The sequence below is a fragment of the Schistocerca serialis genome, chromosome 7 (assembly GCF_023864345.2).
Source record: "Schistocerca serialis cubense isolate TAMUIC-IGC-003099 chromosome 7, iqSchSeri2.2, whole genome shotgun sequence".
Taxonomy (NCBI): domain Eukaryota; kingdom Metazoa; phylum Arthropoda; class Insecta; order Orthoptera; family Acrididae; genus Schistocerca; species Schistocerca serialis.
Genome location: NC_064644.1, coordinates 389,627,910 through 389,651,882, shown reverse-complemented (window position 1 = coordinate 389,651,882; position 23,973 = coordinate 389,627,910). Strand labels below are relative to the sequence as shown.

At 39.4% G+C, this 23,973-nt stretch overlaps 1 protein-coding gene across 1 annotated transcript in view; it reads left to right on the top strand.

Annotated features, from left to right (window-relative positions):
- LOC126412041 (sodium channel protein para) overlaps positions 1–23,571 on the top strand; it is a 903,820-nt gene extending 880,249 nt beyond the window's left edge. The window contains exons 35-36 of the mRNA XM_050081417.1: positions 7,518–7,721; positions 20,613–23,571. Coding sequence (XP_049937374.1) covers positions 7,518–7,721; positions 20,613–21,212 — 804 coding nt within the window. The 3' untranslated portion in view covers positions 21,213–23,571. The remainder of the gene's footprint in view (positions 1–7,517; positions 7,722–20,612) is intronic.
- The last annotated feature ends 402 nt before the right edge of the window (positions 23,572–23,973 follow it).

The window sequence follows — 23,973 nt, the reverse complement described above, 5'->3', positions numbered from 1 at the left end:
TAATGGATATGGCTTTTTACCTTACATTTCTCTGTCTTTTCATACTGCATTCATCAAAATAACATCAGTGGCTGTGATCTTGGTCTATCAGTATAGTTGTAAGAATCCGATAAATTCTCTGTCTGTTATTAATGTAAAGCATTGTCGCTTTCCATCTTGTTCACTTACATACCAATCCAAGAAGATGAAGAAGAAGACAGAGAGAAAGTGAATATCAGATAAAATAACTGAGGAGCGTAATTCATCTCTTACCTTTGAACATGAGTCTCTGGAATCTGAATAATGTTTTAATTAATTTATGTTTTTACACTGCACTATTTTCTGCACCTCTTATGCTGGTACCTGCAAACTGGACAAGTCACAATGGATGCCAGACAAAATGTCTGATATATCTGCAAGGTCCAGTCACAGTAATGTGACCACCGCCTATGTTCGACATCAACATGAAATAACCACTCACAGACAGCAGGTGGCAGTATTAGCAGTGGGACATATATAAAGCATGTTGGAGTGGAGGGAATGTGGAAAACAGTTCAGCTGTTGTTGTAATACAGAAACAGAGTGATTTCTCTGATCTGCAAAAGGGCATGACCACTGACTTTTGGACCAAGGGTGGAAGCATTTCTAAAATGGCAAAGCTTGCAAACAGTTTGTGTGATGCCTTGGATAAAGTATACCAAGCATGACAAAATGTTGCTATCTAAAACTGACACTGAGACAGCTGTGGTACACCACCATCCATAAATGATAGGGGTGTATGATGGCTGCAGATATGTGTACAGGTGAATAGATTTGGAACTGTTGAGCAATTGACCACCCAAATGAGCCAAGGGGCTGCTAATGGTGTCTTGTGCCAAGGCGCTACTATTAGTGCCTACTCAGCAATCATTCAGTGAACATTCTTGCATATTGACCCCTGCAGCAGATGCCTGGATCATGCACCCATGCTGAATGCTTTTCATGGGTGACAAAGGCTGAAATTTGCAAGCCAGTACAACAACTAGATAGCCACTGAGTGGCTAGCAGTGGCATTCTCATATGAATCACATTTTATGCTCCATCAGACAGATGGCTGCTTGCATGTATAGTTTGAAATGCCTTGAAGGAATGCACAGCAGATCTCCACAAGTGTGCATCTATCCTTGGGGGCCATGTCCCCACCTACATACAGTTTCAGACAATGGAAACTCCAAATTGGAATATCAACAGTATAAGGAAAAGGATAGATTTGTTGAGTTGCAGACAGACACAATAAAGAGACTGTAACACATTCAGCTTTTGACCAAAGCCACCAACAAAAAAAAGGAAACACACACACACATTAACTCACACAAGCAAACACACCTCACTCTCATGTAACCACCATCTCAGGCAGCTTGGAACTGAATGAAACTGTCACTTGGAATTAAAGCAGCAGTCTAAAGGTGGCGAGGAAAGGGAAGTGATAACAGGGTATGTGTTTGGGGGAGAGAAGAGCGCAGTCTGGCAGAGTGTGCAGGGACTAGATGGAGACATGACAAGATTGCACCAAGCATATGAGACTGTGGGGGAAGGACTTAGGGGGGAAGAGGGGAACAGAGGAGGAGGAGGAGGAGGAGGAGGAGGGAGAACAGGGATGGACAAAGATGGCCTCTGGTGGAGGGTGCACACAATGAGGATGAGGGGACATGAATAGGGAGAAGATGATTGGACAGAGGCAGCGGAAACTGTTGGGTGGGAGGTGTGGGGACAATAGGTTGCCATAGGTCGAGGCTGGGATAATTTTGGGAGCGGAGAATGTGTTGTAAGGATAACTATGCCTTTTACTGTGTGTGTTTTAAGTTCTGGATCCTCCCTTCCAGCACCAGCATTTCTGAATTGCACAGAGTGGAGTTATCCTTGTCCACCACCAAAATTATTGTGGCCTCAACCTACAGCAACCTGCTGTCCTTCACACTCTCCACCCAACAGTTCCTGCCCCCTCTATCCTATTACAATCTCCCTATTCATGTCCCCTCACCCTCATTGTGTGCCACCCTCTGTCAACACACCTGCCCATCTTTCATCTCCCCTGCTCCTCTCTTTTGCTGCTTTCTGTTTGCCCCACTCCCCGACTTCCTACTTCACAGCTCCTAAAACTGCACCTGGTGGCAGTCTTTTCATGCCTCCATCTAGTCCCTGCATGCTCAGCCAGATTACACTCTCCCTCAACCCATACTCTGCTACCCCTTCCCCTTCACTGTCCCCTCCAGATTGCTGCTTTCGTTCCATGTGACAACTGCATTCTTGCCCGAGTTGCTGGACACGCCTGAGGTGTGCATGCTTGTGTGAATGAATGTTTGTCTGTTTCCTTTTCTGAAGAAGGCTTCAGCTGAAAGCTAAATGTGTAAGTGTCTCTTCATTTTGTCTGTCTGCAGCTCAACCCTATATCCATGTTTCTTTTCTGTGGCACAATGGCATCTACCAGCAGTAAAATGCAGCATGTCACAATGCTTGCAGTGTATATGCATGGTTTGAAGAGCACCAGGATGAGTTTACTGTACTTTCCTGGCCAAGAAACTTCTCAGATTTCAACCCAGTCGAGACTCTGTGGGACTATCTCAGTGGTGTCATACATGACATCGAACCTCAATAGAGAAACCTAGCACAGCTGCCCATGGCACTGGAGTTAGAATGGCTCCACATCCTAGTAGGTACCTTCCAGAACATCACTGATTCTCTTCTTGCATGCCTCACAGTGGTCCATGCTGCAAAAGATGGTTATTCAGGTTTTTGACAGGTGGTCACATTAATGTGACTGGATAGTTTATGACAAGACTTGGCAGAATCACCTACCCCTCCACTGATTGTCACATGATCTGAACACCTTGCCCGTTTCAGCAGAAAGTACCATTAGACCTTTGTAGAGAGAGAGAGAGAGAGAGATAGAGAAATAAATGTCTCATGTCATTATGAGCTAAAACAAATATCACTGAATCCTGTTTGATTTTTGTTCATTAACTTTCAGACATTCTATGGTTAACTCGTGTTGTTTTTGTTCTTATGTGTATATTATAAATGTTGTTAATGAAGTATTTGTCCTGTAATGCAGCAAGTTTATGATGCTAATATTATAAACATAATAGAGGGAAACATTCCACGTGGGAAAAATACAGGGTGATTCAAAAAGAATACCACAACTTTAAAAATATGTATTTAATGAAAGAAACATAATATAACCTTCTGTTATACATCATTACAAAGAGTATTTAAAAAGGTTTTTTTTTCACTCAAAAACAAGTTCAGAGATGTTCAATATGGCCCCCTCCAGACACACGAGCAATATCAACCCGATACTCCAACTCGTTCCACACTCTCTGTAGCATATCAGGCCTAACAGTTTGGATAGCTGCTGTTATTTCTCGTTTCAAATCATCAATGGTGGCTGGGAGAGGTGGCCGAAACACCATATCCTTAACATACCCCCATAAGAAAAAATCGCAGGGGGTAAGATCAGGCCTTCTTGGAGGCCAGTGATGAAGTGCTCTGTCACGGGCTGCCTGGCGGCCGATCCATCGCCTCGGGTAGTTGACGTTCAGGTAGTTACGGACAGATAAGTGCCAATGTGGTGGCGCTCCATCCTGCTGAAATATGAATTGTTGTGCTTCTTGTTCGAGCTGAGGGAACAGCCAATTCTCTAACATCTCCAGATACTGTAGTCCAGTTACAGCAGCACCTTTGAAGAAAAAGGGACCAAAAACTTTATTGGCTGAAATGGCGAACAAATGTACAACTAAATGAAACTTTATAGCTCCCTTAATTCGCCGACAGATAGTGCTTAGCTCAGCCTTTTGTCGTTGCAGAGTTTTAAATTCCTGAAGTTGTGGTATTCTTTTTGAATCACCCTGTATATCTAAAAATAAAGATGATGTGACTTACCAAAAGAAAGCGCTGGCAGGTCGATAGACACACAAACAAACACAAACATATACACAAAATTCAAGCTTTCGCAACCAATGGTTGCTTCGTCAGGAAAGAGGAAGCAACCGCTGGTTGCGAAAGCTTGAATTTTGTGTGTCAGGAAAGAGGAAGCAACCGTTGGTTGCGAAAGCTTGAATTTTGTGTGTATGTTTGTGTTTGTTTGTGTGTCTATCAACCTGCCAGTGATTTCTTTTGGTAATATTATAAACATACAGAAAAGTCACAAATTAACAGTTTTTTGAGCAATAAAGAATTTGTACATCAATAAAGAATTATTGACTGAACGTAACATAGAAAGTGCTAAAATATTTTAAGGTAGAATAAAAGAAACCTCAACAAGTGAGAATAGGATTCACACTCTGAGGGTTCCAAACAAACTTAATTATGTATGTAGATAGTAGTAACAATTTAACGTGGCTCAACTGGCTAGTCCCCATTATTTATGGAATGCTACTTCAGTGACTTGTGCATCTGTAACCAACCCCTGTTATCCAGCCTGGGAAAGGGGACCTACATTTTAATATGGGACCGGAACAATGCGTTGTTTCTGGAAACTCCTCAAGTCATTAAGAGGTGAAGGCTAGGTTAAAACGAAGAATGAAAAAATCATGTTCTGACCAAGATTTGATCATGTGACCTCTCAGTTTTCAGGCACATGCCTTACTGCTAGACCACCAGGCCCAATATGTTATAGATATGGTTAATATAAAGGTTTTGATGAATGAGTTTGTGAGTATCGAAATATGTGACATATATGGCCATATATTTTTAGTCTGTTGACTTAGAAGCTTAAATTTTTTGCACCGCCAAGGGACCTTAGATCTTAGGAAATGACATAAATTTGAACTTGATACTTCTGCCTATTTCTGAGGAAAGGGGGTCTTAACAGTCAGACAGAAAGACAGACATTGAGACAGATGGAGAGCATAGTGATCCTACAAGTGTTCCATTTTTACTGACTGAGGTACAGAACCCTAGGAAGATGATAACTGCACCTTGCATAAGACAACATTTCATAGTAATTTTGTAGCTGTAATGTTTTAAATCTTTCAAAATGCACTTGCCATACACTATACACATTGAGTTTCTCTAAAACTAGTCCTTCAACCAGTGCATTCGTGTTTTCTCATTGAGGTGCACATATTCACATACCATACACCTGATTAAGTTCTCTTCATGTAAAACCGTATACCTTGCAATCTCTATTTCACCTGACAGGCAGTCAGGTGCATTACAACACTTCCTGTAAGCACTAATCAAATGATTTGTACAGAATTTGAAGGGCTATTCATTAGCAGCATCATGGTGAGAAAATAATGTTTATGGTACTTATCGTTTTCAGTATTTTATCTCTAAGTGTGCTTGATGTTTGCATTATTAGATATAAAATTAAGTGATCTGTGGTTAATTGTTGCCATTACACACTCAATTTGTTGCTTACTAAGTGAAACTCCAGTAGTTTTTGCTTCTGTATCAGCATTTTGTCTTTGGTTTCCAGTAAGGTTCATGACAATGTTAAGCAGAACTTTTTTAATATATAAGTGATTGCTGATCATAAAATAGCTGTGTTCGCTATTGACCATGATGTTAGCTAATATTTATTGTTTATATGCCTAACATGTTCAAGAATTGTTGCTTCTGCTGGTCTGTACAAGCATATGGAACTAATGTCAAATGATGTAAGGTTTCTGTTTTTGATGACCCGTTGATTCTGTCTTTTATCTGTTGGTTTTCTAGTTTTATATTGTTTATTTCTTTATTAGTGTAATGAAAATTTAACTTTGAACTTAATTTCCAATAAGCTCAGTGTATTTGATCCAGTAACATTCATTTGTTTTCATTACCTCCGTACAGGAATCTTTTTCCAGTTCTACATTTTACAGCACAGATAACCTTTGAATTACATGAAAAAACGTTTTCTTTCAAGCCATTATATTAAATTAGGGGACAGACAAAATTTACTTGTGGTAAAATGTGGGTAATGTGTTGGGTGGTGAACTATTTTGTAGCACAGCTGGAGAACATTGCCATCATGGTGGTCAATGTATGACTACACAGATTTTCTTGTTGCAAAAGCACATTTTTTTATAATAATGTGGTTGCTTCCTGCCAACAAAACTGTTTTCACTTTGTCTTTTCTGGCCCACTTTTTTGTTCCAGATATGTGTCTTAAGCCTAATGATAGAGCTGTTTTATGTTTATAGTAACACGAAGATGCAAGAAGCTCTTCAGATTGTAATACTGTGTCTCAAAACTTGATTTTTAAATGTTCTTTCTTTACCCCCATTGATCTGGAGTCAACAAGAATGACAACAAATACGCATTCAGCTACTCTGATTGAAAAATTTCATTTAGGGTTTCTATATGGACATTTGGCTGACATCTCTACCATCAAATATTCTCTCTAATCTTGATATTACAATCATCTGTTGAAATACCCTGAATTTTACTGACACATTTTTAAGGAAAAAACCTCAGAGATGCTGAACTTGAGAAACCTGCAATGCTTTTATGACCACATCTAAATTCATGTCCATTAGTAACCTGTCTTCATTGCTGGTGCAGAGTCCACATTAACCTCACTCAGATCTGTTTGTATGTTTAGTACAATCCACTGTTTCAAATAAAAAGATTTTATTCCAACATGTTTATACAAAACACAAGACAGTGACCACTGAAGATAGTTGCCATCCAATAAATATGTACTGCATCTGTTCCAAAGTTGAAAGAAAACCATTACCAGAAACACATCAAACCACCTGTCCCATGCCACAACAAAATACCACCCTTTCAACAAAGAATATGTTTAAGTTGTTCCAATTTTGGGTTTGTGGTGGAAGGCGGGAGAAGTGCATGTGTGGAAGGGCCTTAATAGTACTTTCAACATATAATGCCAAGAATTGCTTTTCACTGCAGATACACCATGCACTAGTGATCAGGCTATGTGAGAGAGAGATTTTAGTAAGGAAGGGGTGGCTGCTATCAGAATGCTGGTACTATAGATGATTAGTGAGTGTGATATGTACAGAGGATTTTATGAAGAAGTTATGAATGTGGGGGTTAACAACCAGGAAGATCCCCGACCCTCCCTCCCAATCCCCACCTCCCTTCTCCAATCATCCACTCCACTGGACACAACCCCTAACCCCAATGTAACTGCAGTGATAGCACGGTTTAGTCAGCCAAGGCATTTTAGCAATGCAGGCTTAAGTGTATTCTGTTGATTCTGAAAAAGGAGTTGACTGAAAGACCAGCAACTTTCTCAGTCTTGTTTATGTGCAATATACAATGAGTTTTTACAATTTCTTCTTCCATTATTTATATTGACCATTGTCTTTCCACTACTGTGTGTGTGTGTGTGTGTGTGTGTGTGTGTGTGTGTGTGTGTGTGTGTAATTTTAATAAAGTAGATTTCATGATGAAAAGATATTTTTTATTTCATTTTTTAGATTTTTTTGTTATTGTTGCTTAATTTTGTTAAGATTTTTACAAACTTTATATAATGTTACATGATTATTTCTACTCAGTGAATAATTGCTTTTATCTGTAACAATTATCATACTGTACTCTGTGTTCAGATGTCAACATCTGCTGGATGGGATGGTGTACTAGATGGAATTATTAATGAGGAAAACTGCAACAAGCCCAACAGTGAAATTGGCTATCCTGGAAATTGTGGCTCAGCTACTGTAGGCATTGCTTTTCTCCTGTCATACCTTGTAATTAGTTTCCTCATCGTCATCAACATGTACATAGCAGTCATCTTAGAAAATTACTCACAGGTATGAACTTACAAAACCTGTCTTCTTTTTTTTAAGTTACTGAAGAGTCATGATTATGCAGGTAGACAAAGATGAGATATTACAGTTAAAGTAATTAGAGAACTATATAAGTTTAAGACATTTAGTTATTTCTGTAACTTAGTGATGTGGAATTGTAAGTAATTTATTGTTTTATGATTTTATGCACACACAACATTGATACCCATCTGAGTAAAATGTGTTTTTTGGATTGTCAGGGCAAATGATAATATATGATCCGTACATTGATGAGTAAAATCGTTGGGTTTCCATGGCCACATCATGGTGTTTCATTTGTTGATGCTCATCACGGGACCTTCAGCCTATGGTCATTTAGTATTTTTTCTGATGTCTCACCAGAATGAGTCACATTTGTTACATTACATTTATCGTTTTCCATGGATCCCTTGGGGAGGAGTCTCTGGGATGTGGAAAGAGTCCGATACATGGATATTGTACAATTCTAATGCAGACAGAGTTATGAGCTATAATCCTTGTGAAGATATTCATTGATGGAGTGGCTTGAATTCTCAGAAAAACCACAACATGACAGTCGACTAAAGATCCTAAGATATATAAAAAACAAAGATGCTGTAACTTACCAAACGAGAAAGCAATGGTATGTTGATAGACACAATAAAAAACACACAAACACACACACAAATTTCAAGCTTTTGCAACCCAAGGTTGCTTCGCCAGGAAAGAGGGAAGGAGAGGGAAAGGTGAAAAGATGTGGGTTTTAAGGGAGAGGGTAAGGAGTCATTCCAATCCTGGGAGCAGAAAGACTTACCTCAGGGGGAAAAAAGGACAGGTATACACTCGCGCACACACATACACACATATCCATCCGCACATATACAGACACAGGCAGACATATGTAAATGCAAAGAGGTTGGGCAGAGATGTCAGTCGAGGCGGAAGTACAGAGGCAAAGATGTTGTTGAATGACAGGTGAGGTACGAGGGGCGGCAACTTGAAATTGAGTTGAGGCCTGGTGGGTAACGGGAAGAGAGAATATATTGAAGGGCAAGTTCCCATCTCTGCAGTTCTGATAGGTTGGTGTCAGTGGGAAGTATCCAGATAACCCGGACAGTGTAACACTGTGCCAAGATGTGCTGTGCTGTGGCTGATTCTTGGGGGTGGTGGGAGAGTTGGGTGTGTGAGGGGAAATTGCATGGGAGATCTATTTATAGACTAGGTCTTTTGGGGATAGTGCCTGTCTGTGAAGGCCATGGTGAGACCCTAAGCATACTGAGAAAGGGAGTTTTTGTCACGGCAGGTACGCTGTCCCTGGTTGGCCAGACTGTATGGGAGTGGTTTTTTGGTTTGAAAGGAGTGACAGCTGTCAGAATGCAGGTACTGTTGGTGGTTAGTGGGTTTCATGTGGGCAGAGGTGCAGACAGAGCCATCAAAGAGGAGGAGGTCAGTATCGAGAAAGGTGGCACTGTACATTGAGGAGGACCAGGTGATGTGGATGTGATAGGTGTTGAGGTAGTGAAGGAATAAAAATAGGGTATCTTGGTGGCCTTGAGTCCAGATCATGAAGATCTCATCAATGAAACTGAACCAGACTAGGGGTTGGGCGTTTTGGGACACTGGGAACGTCTCCTCTAGACAGCCCCCAAGCAGTTTGGCGTAGTAGGGTGCCACTTGGGTGCCCATTGTTGTGCCACTGATTTGTTTGTGTATATCCTCCCTTCAAAGGAGAAGTAGTTGTGAGTTATGAGAAAGCTAGTAAGGTATACAAGGAATGAGGTAGTGTGTTTGGAGTCTGAAGGTTGTTGGAAAGGATAGTATTCAGTAGTAGAAAGATCATGTGCATGATGAATGTTGGTGTTTAGGGAAATGGTATTGAAAGTGATGAGTAGGGATCCAGGAGCTGAAAGCGTGGTATTGGTGGACAGTCAGTGAAGGAAGTGGCTAGCATGTTGACGTTGGTGGCTATATTATGGGCAGTTGGTTGGAGATGTTGATCAATGAAGTGTCGAAGATGTTGGATTTGTGGATTTTGGGGAGTATGTAGAAGGTGGGGGTGTGGGGTATCATAGGGGTGAGCAGGGAAATGAGTTCAGGGGAAAGGTTCTGGGAAGGGTCTAAGGCTTAAGCAGGGATTGGAGGTTACGTTGGACTTCTGGGATGGGATCACTCTGGTAGAGTTGATAGGTGGAGGCATTAAATAACTGGCAGAGGCTTTCTGCTAGGTAGTCACTGTGGTTCGTAGCAACAGTGATGGAACCTTTGTCTGCGGGTAGGATGGTTAGGTCAGGATTTGTTTTGAGGTTGTGCGTGGCTTTCCTTTATTCTGCTGTAAGGTTGCTGTTCTGAGGAATGTATGTGAGGAAGGATGGTGAGGCCAAGTTGGAGGTAAGGAGTTCCTGGAAGGTTAGGAGGGGTTAGGATTACAGTTGGATGGTGGTATGAACTGAGAGAGGCAGAGTTCAGTGTTGGGGTTAGGTTGACTTTGGCTGGAGGGATTGATGGCAAAGAAGTGTTTCCATTGCAGAGATCGGGAGGAAGAAAGTAGGTCTTTGACAAATCTAGTGTGGTTAAATTTGGGTGTAGGGCAAAGGTGAGGCCTTTGGATATGACTGAAATTTCTGTGGGGTTGAGAGTTTTGGTGGAAAGATTAACAACAGTGTTATGGGAATTTTTCAGCTCTGGATTTGATGGAATGTTGGTAGGGAGTTTTTGGAGATGTGGCGAGCTTAAAAGATTAGCTAGGCAGGGTTTGGGTGCTGTGAGGGTTTGAGGATGAGGTACACTCTGGGTAGGATAGTGGTGCCTTGAGGCATTAGGATGTCAACAGTTTGGTTAATTTATGAAGGTGGTATCTGGATTGCTCCAGATACTGGAGAGCAAGGGGTTCAGTTTCAGAGATGTATGTAGCAGGGATTGCACAGTAGGAGTATCTTGTGGAGGGAGCAGACGCATTCCTTGATGCCTGTACCATGAAGATGATTTTGGAGTACGAGGTTTGTGAGGGCTAGGGACTGGCAGAATATGAAAATGTGAAGGTCATTGTGAAAGGAGGAGTATTCTCAGGTGCTTGGAGTGGCAAGATCAATCTTCGTGCAGGATGTAGGGCACAAAAGGCACTGGAGTATGTGGCTTGTGGCTTGTTCTTGTCCACAATCACAGGGCGTATCTTCTGTTATGAAGCCCCACCTCTTCAGGTTGTCTCTGGATTGTCCAGCTCTCGTTGTGTCCAGGTGGTAGTTCTTCAGCTTCTGGCATCTGCAGTTGAGGCGTCGACTTCTTCCATAACTCCACCCTTGCCTTCTCTGGTGAAATGGTGAGCTTCTCGGATGTTCTCAGGAAGTTCTTTCACGATCTCAGCCTTTGCTGTGGTGGATTATGTCCGTGCAGTGGATGGGCACTATCCTGTTCCACTTTCAGTCTCTCCTTGTTGGCAGCCACTGTTCTGCGTACCCATGGTGGCGCTATTCCACCCAGGCAGTAGAGCTTATCAGTTAGGATAGGTCTTAAGCAACCTGTGATCAACCTGCAGGTTTCGCTGAGAGCAGTGTCTACTTGTCTGGCATGAGATGACCTGTACCAGACTGGAGAAGCGTATTCAGCAGTAGAAAAGCACAGTGCCATTGCAGAACAGCAAATAGTTTTTGGATGTGATCCCCACTGTGTCCCCACTAGTTTGCGAATTAAGTTGTTTCGAGCGGAGATTTTCATTTTGGTGTTCTTGCAGTGAGTTTTAAATGTCAGAGTTCTATCGAGAGTGACTCCCAAGTATTTAGGTGCGTGATGATGCTGGAGTTGGATGCCTGACCATGCAATATGTAGTTCACGATTAGCTTCCCTGTTCCTTAAATGAAAGGCACACACTTGTGTCTTTGAAGAGTTTGGTCTGAGTTGGTTCTGATTGTAGTAGCTTGACAGTGTTCTAAGTGCTGTTGTCAGGTTTCTTTCCACTCTTTCAAAGCATGAGCTGTGCGTAGCAAGAGCTAGGTCATCTGCATATAAGAATCTCCTTGTTCCTGGGGTCAATGGCTGGTTGTTGGTATAAATGTTGAAGAGAAGTGGAGCCAAGATGCTCCCATGAGATAGACCATTTTTCTGCACTCTCCAGCGACTGCGTTGCCCTTGAAATTCAACAAAAAACCTGTGGTTTTGGAGGAGGGTGCTGAGTAGTCTAACGAGGTGGGCGTTCTTGACCATATCGTATAATTTTGCATGGAGTAACCGATGGTGGAAAGTATCATACGCTGCTGTGAGATCCACGAAGACCACGCCCGTTACTTGATGGGTTTCAAAGCCATCCTCTATAAACTGAGTGAGATTCAAAAGCTGTCCTGTGCAGCTTCTGTTTGGTCGAAATCCTGCTTGTTCAGCTATGAGAAGAGGGTCTATTACTGGAAGGATTCTATTCAGAATCATACGTTCGAACAGTTTATAAAGGTGACTCAAAAGGCTAACTGGGCTGAAATTCTTGGGATGATTTGCTTCCTTTCCAGGTTTCAGAAGAGCTATCGCCCTGCTCTTTCGCCAGATCTTTGGTATTTGGCAGTGGTTCATGCAGTTGTTGAAAAGCTGTAGGATCCACTTTCTTGTTTCTGGGCTGAAATTCTTGATTTGCTCCATACGGATGTCATCTAGACCAGATGCTTTACCAGTTTTACTCCCCTTAATAGCCTTGTTTAATTCAGATATCTCAAATGGGAGAGTCAGATCCCTTGTTTGTGGGATCCAGAGAAAGAAATTTTTATGATTAGGTCCTTGGGGGAGATTCCATGATTTATGCAGCATTTAAGAAACAGGATGGAGACTTAGTTTTTTTCACTCCCCATTTTCCTTACTCCGTGCCACACCTCCCTGCCTCACAACTTCTGGACACTGCACCTGTTCGAAATCTAGTACCTGGCCCACCAGACAGTGCTTTCCTCTCCCCTCACATGTACCCTGCTATCCTGTCCCCCTCCAGACTGCTTCTTCCATTCTACTTGACAATTGCATTCTAGTCCGAGCTGCCAGAGAAATAAGTGTAGGATACATTAGTAAGGCAGATATGAAAACACTTTCACAGGATGGACTAGCCTGGATAGCTGCATCAAGTCAGTATTCAGACTGAAGATGACACAAACAATACAATCTCTGCTGGTTGTGAAACATTCCTTTGGTCCATTCTTTGGAAGTTCCATAGCATTGCACAAAATGTATTAGTGGACTTGGGTTAATTATTTACATTGACACATATTTAAAATCTCTTTAAATAAGGGTTGACCCACAAGACAGGGTTTAACATCTCACAAATCTGAATCAACAATTAAAAGCTCTGCAGCCATCTAAACATTTTCAGGGAATGTTCTGAGATCTGACTACTCGACAGTAATATGTTCATCACTAACAGTTCTAGACATCACCTCCAACTGGCTACAATTAACCCTCTTTGATAATCAACATGACAGCAAAACTGCACTACAGTTCAATGTCAGTAAGGCAAGGATTACACAAAAATATCACACTCAGCTTTGCATGTAAATACATGAAAATTACTGGCATGAATTAACCCTAGCAAGTACAACACTTTTATCCAACACTACCTCCATCCATTTATGGCTCCATTACAACACCTTTATCCGACACCATCTAGTTAATGGCTCCATCCTCTGCTCTGATGTCTATTTTTATGAAACAAGTCCATGCTCACTAATTTGCAACACTTGCCAAGGAAAACAGGAAAGTGCCTAAGCAGAATTCCTTGCCTCTTCCCTGGAACAAATTTCACATGCTCTCAGTCTTCTCCATTTCACTTCTTAACTTGGTTGATCACAAAGGATCACCTTCAGAAACACACAACAAAAATTGTGACCACTGCCCCAGAGGGCACTCAACTTTGACACTCTACGAGGGCTGCTGGCCAACTCTTTCAATTTCACAAGCTCCAAGCCACTCCATGAATTTATTTAAAATTTAGCTCTTCCAGCCAATCAGAATCCAACTTACAGCACATCTGTAAGTTGCTGCTCCCTGTCCCCACTACTACAAGCTCTCCGCAAAGGGATGGGGAAAGAATTTCACCATGTACCAGATTCTAATGCTACTGCAACTATTCATTTCTGAGTGTTAGGGAAAAACTACCTCATCAGCTCCAAGCTGAAGAAAGCCTCCTTCCCCCAGAAGCTGACACTATCACAGACAAAGGGACTGATGACCCTGTAGTTTGGCCCCTTTACTCTCCAAACCAACCAACCAACCCAACCCAACCACAGACAGTAGCCACAGAAAAGCACACATACATGCCAGATAATGAGATGTTACACAAACCCCCATTTCTCTGTGACAAGTATAAATCTTCATAGCCAGGAAACTGAACATCTTGGACCAGAAAAGTTCAAGCAACATGTAAGACCAGTGGCTAGCTGAAGCAACATAGAAGAACAGTGGCTAGCTGGCTTGTGTTCACAGAGGTCACATAGACACTACGTTAGAACTAATGTTCAAAAGCAAAACCTTGACATGCAACTTTTAATTACATAAGTCATCAATTGAAATATGATATTCTCATTAAATAATTTAAGAAAATACACAAATTTAAAAATGAAGAGCCTCATGAGAAGTACAATTTACAGTAACAGTTGTATATACCATAGTCACTTGAACACAATAAATCATACTTTAACTGTGTGTTTTGGGCAGACATTTAATGGGGTGTGCCATTCAATCTGAATATTTTTGTAGTACATAAGTATAAATATACAAACCATCAAATACAACATGTTTGAAAGCATTTAAATTGAGATGGCAGCTGCTTGATTTGCTTCTGTCAACCAGTCTTAGCACAAAATCAGAACATAGGATACATGATCTACTCAGCCAATCAAAACATCACTCTTTCGTCTCTGAAAAACACAAATTAACATACAGATAGTATAGTAACAAGCCTATCCTTTGACATACCTGGAATGGTGAGGAAAATAAAGATGCCAGTTTCCCTGAAAGCCACAGAATGGTATTCACCAGTCATGCCTGTACCACTCTACAAAGTTACTATTGCATCACAGTTTCTTTACTAGGCTGGTAAATTTTAACAGTGTCAGTGAAAAAGTACTGCGACCTTTACTAAAATGATGTGGAATTTCTGCAAGTAGAAAGCTTCTTGTGAAGAAAACATTAAGAAGAGTCTGTGTAACTGAGTCAAAAATAATACTGCATGTGGGAATCAGTTACATCAGACTGTAATTAGGGACTTCCAAATTTGATCCTTTTTTGTGTGTGCTGTGTTTTAGTGTGCCGTGGAAGGTGCCCTCTTTAATGTTACAATTGATTAGATATATAACTGGTTTATCTATCACAGCTAAGCATTTTATCAATTATTATTGTGGATTACCCTATCATTTTAATATTTGTTTTTTAGCTGTCTGACTATTTTATACATATCTTACCATATTGCTTCTCCATATCCACTTCTGTCCTATTGCAGTGTATTGTCTTGCTGTATTGATCTATTCTGGTGCCATTTGGGAAATGAAGTTTTTGTTAAACCTGTACATACTATTTTAGGGTGTTGTGTCAATATGGCTTTGTTTCTCAAGATTAAGAAATACAGGCAGTTGACTTTTATTAAAATATTCTAGACTATTATGCTGTGAATGAAAGAATTACATGAAGAAAACTGATTATTTCTCCCTATCTGCTGAGAACAACTTCAAGGAGGGCTGCAACTACTACAAAGGTCCCAAAATGTGACCTGGCTCACTACTGACTTACATGCAGAGGCATTATGTCATATATTTTCAAAACTCTGAGTGTAGTTGACTATTGTTGGTTGCTGTCATCCAGTATTGCTGTCACCCTTGGTGGAAGACTGGTACACACCATTTCAGGACCAGAAACCAGATACTATTGAGTCTCATGTGCTTCTCTTTCCAATTAAAGTTACTGTTATTAAATAATCAGCGTATGTCCTATTGTAATATCTTCTTGTGGCATCCAGGACCTTAGACTTATCAAATCAAATTTGATGGTCTCTTGGGGCTACAAAATGTGTTCCCTAACACAGCTTTCTTCTGTTTCTTCCCTTGTATAATTGTCCTTCTTTTCTCCTAGTCATTATTCCACATTCTTTTTGCAGTACCAGTGTATGGAAATAACTACATACCATTCTGTAAATCCTTGCTTTTCCTTCAAGGAACAGAATGTCACTGTAATTTATAAAACCACCCCCCCCCCCCTCCCCCTCCAAAAAGTACTTAAGGTGGGTCACGGGTCCTCACAAACTATTGGAAAAATTAGGAATTTACAGGATACTGTGTATTTGTGGAAATGTGTACATGAGTACAAAAAGATCGACGGAAAAACATTTAGAAGAACCTGGTGGGGGGGACTGCACATGGGAAGAAATAGATGGATCTACTGTTACAGAACACTCTTTGCACCCAGGAGATGATCACATTCTATTTGATAAAACTCAGGCTCTAGCTTCCATGAGCAGATTCTACAATACTCTATACAGAGAGGCAGTTGAGATTATTAAAATCAACAATAATTTTAACTGTAAAATAAAAGAAAGCCAATAAAAATTTTACACATTTCTCCATCCAGGAATTTTCTTCTTCTCCTTTTTCTTTTTGTGTTTGTGTCATCTAAGGACCATGTGCCAATTTCAATGCTCCCTCCTTTTTTATTCTTTCTTCTTCCTCCAATATTCTATCATTTTCTCACTACATATCCTTTTTCTCTCCTCAGACCATTGTGAGTCTGTCTTCTTCTACCTCGTGCCTTGGAACTTTTTAACACTTTCTTCTTAAAAGTCTCTCTTTCTGTTGCATTTTTTCACTTATGTTGCTTATTTCCAAATGTTTCCTAACTTCTTGAATCCAGGCTGTTGTTGTTTTCTTATCCCAAAGATATTTAAAAATCCGTTTGGTTAATGTGTTGCTGTTTGTTCTGTATAAACATCCAAAAAATAGCAGTTCCCTTTTCCATTGCATTTCATTTATGTTTTCTATGTTGCAATATACTTCTTCAATATTCCTTAATTTCCATACCATTTTCATGATTCTTCTTTCTAGGATTTCAAGTTTGAGTAATTTGTAATTCAGTGCTAAACATTCACTTGAATAAAGACATTCTTGTTTTACTACTTTGTTGTAGTGCTATATTTTCAAATTTTTAGATGGAAACCTTTTATTGTAAATGTTCCTGGTTATACCATTTGCTCTCTCCATTTTACATACTTTCTCTTCAACAGTCAATTATTCTAATCCATTTTCTGGAGCCATTTCTCCCAAATATTTATATCTATTAAACCTCTTTATCTGCCCAAAATCTGTTACTAGGATTTTTGGATCATTTTGTATGTTTTTCATAAATTCTGTGTTTCTACAGAAATTCTTAAACTTTTTTTTTGTCCATATACTGATTTGTATTCTTGCATTTGTTAGGTTTTCCTAAAGAATGGCAAAATCATCCACAAATGCTACACAGTGAATTTCAATACCTTTGTTCTCGTCCTACTCTTATTGTTAATAGCTTACGTTCTTTTAGTTTTTGTTTCCATTCTCTTATTATTTTCTCTAGGACACAGATGAAGAGGAGCGGAAACAGGCTATCATCTTATCGTACACCTGTTTTTAATTTGAATGCCTTAGATATTTCACCCCAAAACTATACTTTTGATTTGGTGTCTGTTAGCATTTCGTGAATAAGGTTTGCTAGTTTAGATTTAATGCCAAATTCTTGGACCACTTTATCTAGTGTTACCCTATCAACCAAATCAAATGCCTTTTTAAAATCTATGAATTTTACAACTGTGTCTTTAGAGTTTGTAAGACGGTGACGTATTATGGGCTTCAAATGCAAAAATCTGTTCTGAGCAAGCTCTACCCTTTCTAAAGCCACTGTGATATTCTCCCAAATGACTATTAAGTGTTGCTTTTAACTTGTTGAGTAATATTATTGTTATAAAACCCACTGGCAAGAGATACACCTCTGTAGTTATGTCATATTTATCACCTTTCTTGTGCAAAGGATGGAAAAGTGCCACTTTCCAATCTTTTGGAATCTTCTCCATTTCTAACATTTCTTCAAACATGATCTGAAGGTTAGTTATAATTTTTGGTTGAGATTATTTTATGAGTTCAGCTGCAGTACAGTCTTCTCCTCTGGGCTTGTTGTTTTTCAGGATACTTATTGCTTTTTTAATTTCTTCAGCTGTAGGTGGTGGATCTACTGTGTGTTTGTGAAGATCTGGAAGTTCCAGCTTACAGTTAGGTTCTTCACAGTTCAAGAATTGTTAAGAGTACTTTCTCAGTATTTCACAGTTCTGGGTAATGCTTAGGCTTATTTTAACGTTTTCAACTCTGAAGCAGATACTTGGAGCTTGATAGACCTTTAGATGATTTTTAATCACCTGGTAGAAATTCTGGGAGCTATTTTTAACAAAGCTGTTTTGTATGTCTGGAAGTTGTGACTTCTCGAAAGATCATTTAGCAGTTTTTATTATTTTTTCTGTTTCTTTCCTTTGCATTTTCAATTCATCACGGTTCTCAGTCTTTCCAGAAAATTTCCAAATTTTCCACTGTTTTGTTCTTTCTGCAACTGCTCTTTGATAGATTTCATCCCACCAGACTTTCTTCTTCATTTTTGTTGATCCAAATACATTCTTTGCTGTCCTTTTGATTTATTTGGGTAAGTCTTCCCATTTCCCTGATTTAGGTCTCTTTTAATTTCTTCTTAAAAATGATTTTTTGCCTCTTTTATGATGTTGAACCTGTCTGTGTTTTGTTTAATCAATTTTTGCTGTCTTTTTTTGGTTTTTACTAGGGAGAAGTTTCAGTTTAATTTTAAGCAGGTAATATTTAGTAATCAGGAATTGCAAATCCCCTGTTTCTTGTTACTTTTACATTCATGAATTCTTTAATATTGCCTTCAGAAATAGCACATTATGTAATTGGAACTCTCCTAGTGTTGTATTTGGAGATAGCCACGTTTTTTATTTTCTTTGCAATTTTTTGAAGGAGGCAGACATTAACTTCAAGTGAAATTTTTTACAGAGATTAATTAGTTGTGTGCCATCTCTATTCATCCCTTTTAGGGGCTGTATGTTCTGCTACTATTTTTCGAAAAGTTTTTTCCCCTCTCTATTTGTGTTTTAAAATCCCCCAGTAGTATCACAACATGTGAGTTTGGAATTTTTGATATTTTGTCTTCCAAAAGTTCCCAGAATGATTCTACTTTACTTGGATTTTTCTGATTGTAATCAGTATTTGGAGCATGGCAATTAACAAAGTATATTGTTTCTTTTTGCATTTCACAATGAGAGAGAGACTGTCTTTCCGAACTGGATTTGAATCCTGTAATGTTACCTACAAAATTTTTATGAATGTATAAGGTGGTACCAAGTATTGGCATGCCTGTCATAATTTTTATTGCTGGTTTGCACTTAAAGATTATGTGGTTTTTGGCTTTTGTAACATTTTCATCCAAAAAGTGGTTTCTTGTACTGCTTTGTATTTCATGCTTATCAAAGAGAATTGCAAGTCCTTTCTGTTTACCAATTTTTATTTACACTCAAGGTGCCTGCAAAGAATTTCTTTTTGAGCTTGAATTTGGAAGGATACCAAGGATGCTCCAATTCATCCTTACTGCAAATGTTGGGACTCCCCAGAACCCTAGGTAATGATGTGTTGCACTGCATAAAGCAGTGGTGCTTTCATTATTGCCACAATCTTAATTGTACAGAGAAAGGTGTAAAACTGAATGGGAAATGGACTCCATCGATAAAAAAGATACATGATAGTGTTCGACTGTAGGGCAGTAGGACTGGCAAACAATAGTTTCAACAATGGCCAGTTGGGCTTGAGTTTTTAAACATGTGGCTGTACACAGTCAGTTGTGAGCCAGTGTGTGCATTGGACTTTCATAAAAGATACAACCCCCCTTGAAATTGTCTTTTCTCAACTGGGGATGCAATGTTCACTTTCTCCAAGAAATTCTTTCGTTCATAGCATAACGACCTGAAACAGGTGGCTGTGGAAGTTCACATTCTACAAAGGCAGTTGAAAAATCAGTGTCAAAATTTTTATTTAAAGGAAAAAATGTAACTAAATAGATAAATTTCATAATAATACTTCTAAAGAAAGAAACAAAAATGTTCATAGGAAGTTATATCTACAAATTTATATTTTATATAATAGATGGCCGTGCTGTTATCCCCTCAATTGCTGTGCAATTCACTGCAGGTTGGTTCTGGAGGGAGTATGATGAATTATAGGAACATAAAGATTTAGTATTCATTTCTAGAGCAGGATGAGGTGTTAACTGTGAAGAAGTGCTTGCTTCAAGTTTTTGAATTTTACTTAGTTTGCTCTGCCATCACACAACTCTGTCTCACACAAAGATATAAAAATAGTAGCAAAAGCTTTGGTATTTGGTTGGAATACACTGGAGCAATAACATTCTCAGTAGATCTGTGTGGTCTCTCCACCATGTCAGTTTCCTTGACTAGATTAATTTCATCTTGCTTTGGCCCAGTCATGGACATTGGACCATTAGGTAGCAACACTTGACTACTTGTACTTCAAAGTCATTCTGCAATTTTTGATTAACTGTGTTATTATCTATCACCAAACATGTACATATTTATGGATGTAAGTTGAAATGAAAAATTTTATTCATTTTCCTGTGAGATGGCAACTTCTGAATTTGTGGCTATAGTTTCTGTTCTCACTGTACTAGTCCGTGTACATGCTCATTCAAAAGTATTATTTTTATTTTTATTTTTATAATAGTTGAAAGATGACAGCCATATTCATTTTTATGTGTTTGTAATAAATTATGTATGATTTCATTAGTTTTGTGACTGCTGTCATCAGAGAAAATTGAGCTACAGCTAATAAGATATTCAATGTTTTTCAGGCAACAGAAGACGTCCAGGAAGGTCTCACAGATGATGACTATGACATGTACTATGAAATATGGCAGCAATTTGACCCCAATGGTACACAGTATATCCGTTATGATCAGTTATCTGATCTCTTTGATGTGCTGGAGCCACCATTGCAGATCCACAAGCCAAATAAGTACAAGATAGTGTCAATGGACATACCAATCTGCAAAGGGGACCTAATGTACTGCGTAGATATTTTGGACGCACTCACAAAGGACTTCTTTGCGCGGAAAGGGAACCCAATTGATGAGACTGCAGAGCTGGTTGAGGTTAAAGTGGGACAGCCAGGTTACGAGCATGTTTCATCGACATTGTGGCGTCAGCGAGAAGAGTACTGTGCGCGCCTCATCCAGAATGCATGGCGGAAGCACAAACAGCAGCGGCTCGGTGGGCCCAGTGATGAGTCAGACGCCGTGCCCTGCGATGGCGACATCGACGCAGATGGTAGCGACGATCGTCGACAGACAGCCGTGCTTGTCGAGAGCGACGGCTTCGTCACCAAGAACGGCCACCGTGTCGTCATTCATTCGCGCTCGCCCAGCGTGACGTCGCGGTCAACGGACGTGTGAGCACGGCCGCCCCTCCCCCCGCCCCCGCCCCTGCCCCCGCCGTCGCCTCCGCCGCCCGCCGCCGCCGCCCCCACGCGGACGCCCCGCCTCCCCGGCGTCTCCAGTGGGGTCGGCCGTGCCACGGGAGGGGCCGCCAGCTTCTCACAGTTTTAAAATGGGCTGAACTTGACGCGTGTGTGCTTCGTTTGCGGAAACAGTTTTTATTCATCCTCCATATTGCCAGTGCCACGTTATATATCTGTTTGTAAAATTCAAGCTTTCGAACACGTGAACATGTCGACATGTTGGTTATTTTTGTAAAGATCGTTTTAGTTTCCTCTCACAGTACCGCCGAAACGCATGGTGTGTCGGGCGGTGTAGTTGTAGAGAGGAAGTCGGCATGAATTGCTTGTAACATGTTTTTTTAAGGGTGAGAAGAGCATGTAAGCTGTGGTTGTTGTTAGAATCTGTTTTCTTCTTGTGCTAACTGTTCCGTGTTTTCGATTGTTATTTTTATACACTATTCTTCCTTTCAGAATCCACAAAGGTATTTTGAATACGTCTCGCGTATGAAAGCATAGATATTTTTGTTCCAAAGTGTCGAACTGTGATTCTCTCCATTCCGTTATCTTTGGGGAAAATTTCGGAAATGTTTGACATAAGAGTTCTAAACTTGTTGCACAATAAATACTCTAAAAATAAAACGGCATTTCACATAATTTATCACCCATCAGATGCCGCCATTTAATTTGCACAAATGAGAAAAGCACAAGCAGATGTGAAGTAGGGTTCTATACAGATTACGTCCCATTTTTTGTACGCTGAGCAATTCGCGTTTTGTGTTGTATAAAACTGTGATGAATTTAGAACTCTTATTGTGCTAAGTAATGTGTGTATGAGTGTTCTTTTCTTTTCTACAGAATATTTTTAATTGAGGTCATCAGAAAAATCACATATTAAAATCTCTTAGTGTAACAGTTGCATTTTCTTGATGCAGTTGTTTAAACATTTGAAATACAAAATGCAATAACAAAAATTTGATTTTCCTGAGACTCTTTTTATATATCTACTTAGATTTGATGACAGTGCCCATAAATGATTACTACTTAAATTCAGCTTCCCAGGAATGGCAACACAAAGATATCATTGCATTGTTAAAACTCATGAAATAAAATTGTTTAAATCATTGTCAGAATCTAATCAGTTTTTATTATTTTATGGCAAAATTTCATATTTTCTAATTTTTGTAGCATTGACTTTAAACTAGGTTACAAATGATGCTATAGTGTGGTTTTGCAGGTATGTGGGATCTTCATGTGACAGATACTTCCCCATGTCTGTGCAGAAACCATCTGCCTGCACATCCTCACACAGCTCCCATCTATATAATTTTACCACAACTGCATAGCAAAATGTTGTTATTATGTACAAATTCCTTCTTTGTTTAAGGTGTTAATATTATTTGGTTCTATTTTTTTACAACCAATGGTTCAAAAATATATAGTTCTTCCACCCTTATAAACAAAACAATAAGGATAACAGTACATGTTATAAGTTGCAGTAAATTTGGATTCAGAATCCAGAGAATGGTTATACAAATGTGATAACATTTCTTAATTAATAAAATTTGTTTTATATACAAAGATATGAAATAAAGTTATACATTCATCTCTACTTTTTGTTACAGAAATTTATTAACTCTTGCAAGTGGTTAATTTTAAGAGTATTTTATTATATTTAAATAATCTCGTTAATTCAGATGTTGTTAAATTTTTAATTTGAAGCAAACTATATATTTGTTGTCACTGCTCTCAGTGTATTAACATAAAACTTAACCTCTGACACCTGTCTAAAAAGCTTCAGTCTTTCCTAGAGCTTTGTAAATTCATGGCTGACAAGTGTGTCATTTGTTGAAGTTAGTCATATTAGTGCAAATTAATGTCCATAAAATGTTATTCATATTGTTAAATATTTTTTTAACACACAGTTTGACTAAAAGTAAATAGCAAAAAATGTTACACATTGCCAGAAATTCCAAGGAATCATATCTGCACTGAAACATCATTGGAGAAATATGTCAAATCCTTTATGTGTGTGTAGTATTGGTTCTTTGGAAGTTCGTTGCCGTGTGAGTGGATACTGAACCAAGTTGTAAACATTTCTGCCTGCCTCTTCCCCATCACTACTAGTGTGTGTGTGTGTGTGTGTGTGTGTGTGTGTGTGTGTGTGTCCATGCACACATGTGCACACAAGTCATGTGTGCGTGTGGTGTGGTGGAGAGAGAGAGAGAGAGAGGGATAGAATGAGAGATAACATTTTAATGCGTGTGTGTGTGTGTGTGTGTGTGTGTGTGTGTGTGTGTGTGTGTGTGTGTGTGTGTTTTGCCTGTAGCTGCAGATGCTTGTATGTAAGCATGATTTGTAGGGAGAGACAAAGGGAGAACACCACAAAGCCGATTTGCTGGAAGGAATATTGTGTAATAACAGGCTTTAAAAACAGTTGTTGCTCAAACTATTTCAAAATGTAAGAAACCTTTTGTTCTTCATTGCTTTTGTATGCAAAATAACCATAACAAGCACACAGAAAATGAGCCTTTAGAATGCTAATAACACTTGTGATGCCTCATTTTTTATAAGTTGAATATATTTTGAGAAAATAAAAGATCTTCTCATTCAAGGAAGTGCTTTGTAGCATAATCTTATGAGTGACAGAGAAACACATTTGAATAATCTGAGCATTGTTGTTAATACTTAGCTATTATTATAACTAGCAGAAGGTTATT